This window comes from Nicotiana sylvestris, chromosome 9 (genome assembly GCF_000393655.2).
Source record: "Nicotiana sylvestris chromosome 9, ASM39365v2, whole genome shotgun sequence".
In the NCBI taxonomy this organism is placed as follows: domain Eukaryota; kingdom Viridiplantae; phylum Streptophyta; class Magnoliopsida; order Solanales; family Solanaceae; genus Nicotiana; species Nicotiana sylvestris.
Window position 1 is genome coordinate 163,583,393 of NC_091065.1, and position 962 is coordinate 163,584,354.

At 43.1% G+C, this 962-nt stretch overlaps 1 protein-coding gene across 1 annotated transcript; it reads right to left on the bottom strand.

Annotated features, from left to right (window-relative positions):
• Nucleotides 1-319: 319 nt before the first annotated feature.
• Nucleotides 320-670, bottom strand: LOC138878536 (uncharacterized). Its single transcript, XM_070158223.1, has one exon. It carries the CDS (start codon nucleotides 668-670, stop codon nucleotides 320-322), a length of 351 nt encoding a protein of 116 aa, XP_070014324.1.
• Nucleotides 671-962: the final 292 nt, after the last annotated feature.

The following is a 962-nucleotide window of genomic DNA, read 5'->3' on the forward strand; positions in this document are numbered from 1 at the left end:
GGTTCCTCAATTGAGGGCTTTGTTGGTGGAGTCTTTCAATTCTCAAGATCCAAAGAGAGCTTTCGAGGATCATAAGAGTGAGAGACCATTCTATGCAAAGCATTGACACACTCCACCCGACCTTCATCCTCATTCACATCAAGGTTCAACAATACCGTTTCTAAAGGATCCTCCACATTGACCATAGTACTAGTATCATTAACTATCACTTCCGCGACAAAATTCACAAAAGAGCACACTTCAGTACTATTCGGCTGCCTCATTGATTTGCACCCATGAAAGACCACTTTTTCATCACCCACGCGGAAGGTGAGCTCCCCTACTTCCACACAACCAATGCCTTCCCAGTTGCAAGGAAAGGTCTTCCCAAAATTATAGTCACCTCATAGTCGACCTCGCAATCGAGAATCACAAAATCCGCCGGCAAGATAAATTTGTCCACCCAGACAAGAACATCATCAATAATACCAAGAGGCCTCTTCATTGTTCTATCCACCATTTTCAATCTCATTGAAGTAGCTCTCGGTTGACCGATACCCAAAGTTTTAAACACGGAGTAAGGCATCAAATTGATACTTACTCCCAAATCACATAATGCTTTTGCAAAATTCGCACTCCCAATGGTACATGGAATGGTGAAAGCACCGGGATCTTCAAGCTTTGGAGCCATCTAGTACACAATTGCACTTGCTTGATGAGTCATTTTGATGGTCTCACAATCCATGGATCTCTTTTTAGTCACCAAGTATTTCATGAACTTGGCGTAACCCAGCATTTTCTCAAGAGCTTCCACCAAAGGAACATTGATTGACAAGCTCTTCATCATGTCAATAAATTTCTTAAATTAGTTCTCATTCTTTTGCTTCGCAAGCCTTTGAGGGTAAGGTGGAGGAGGCCTTGGCAAGGGAGCCTTATCCTTGGGCACTACCTGTATGTCTATTACGTGTTCCCTAGACGGGTTC

Excerpts from the sequence above, each read along its gene's own strand:
- LOC138878536 (XM_070158223.1), bottom strand. The coding sequence starts at position 670 with ATGGCTCCAAAGCTTGAAGATCCCGGTGCTTTCACCATTCCATGTACC.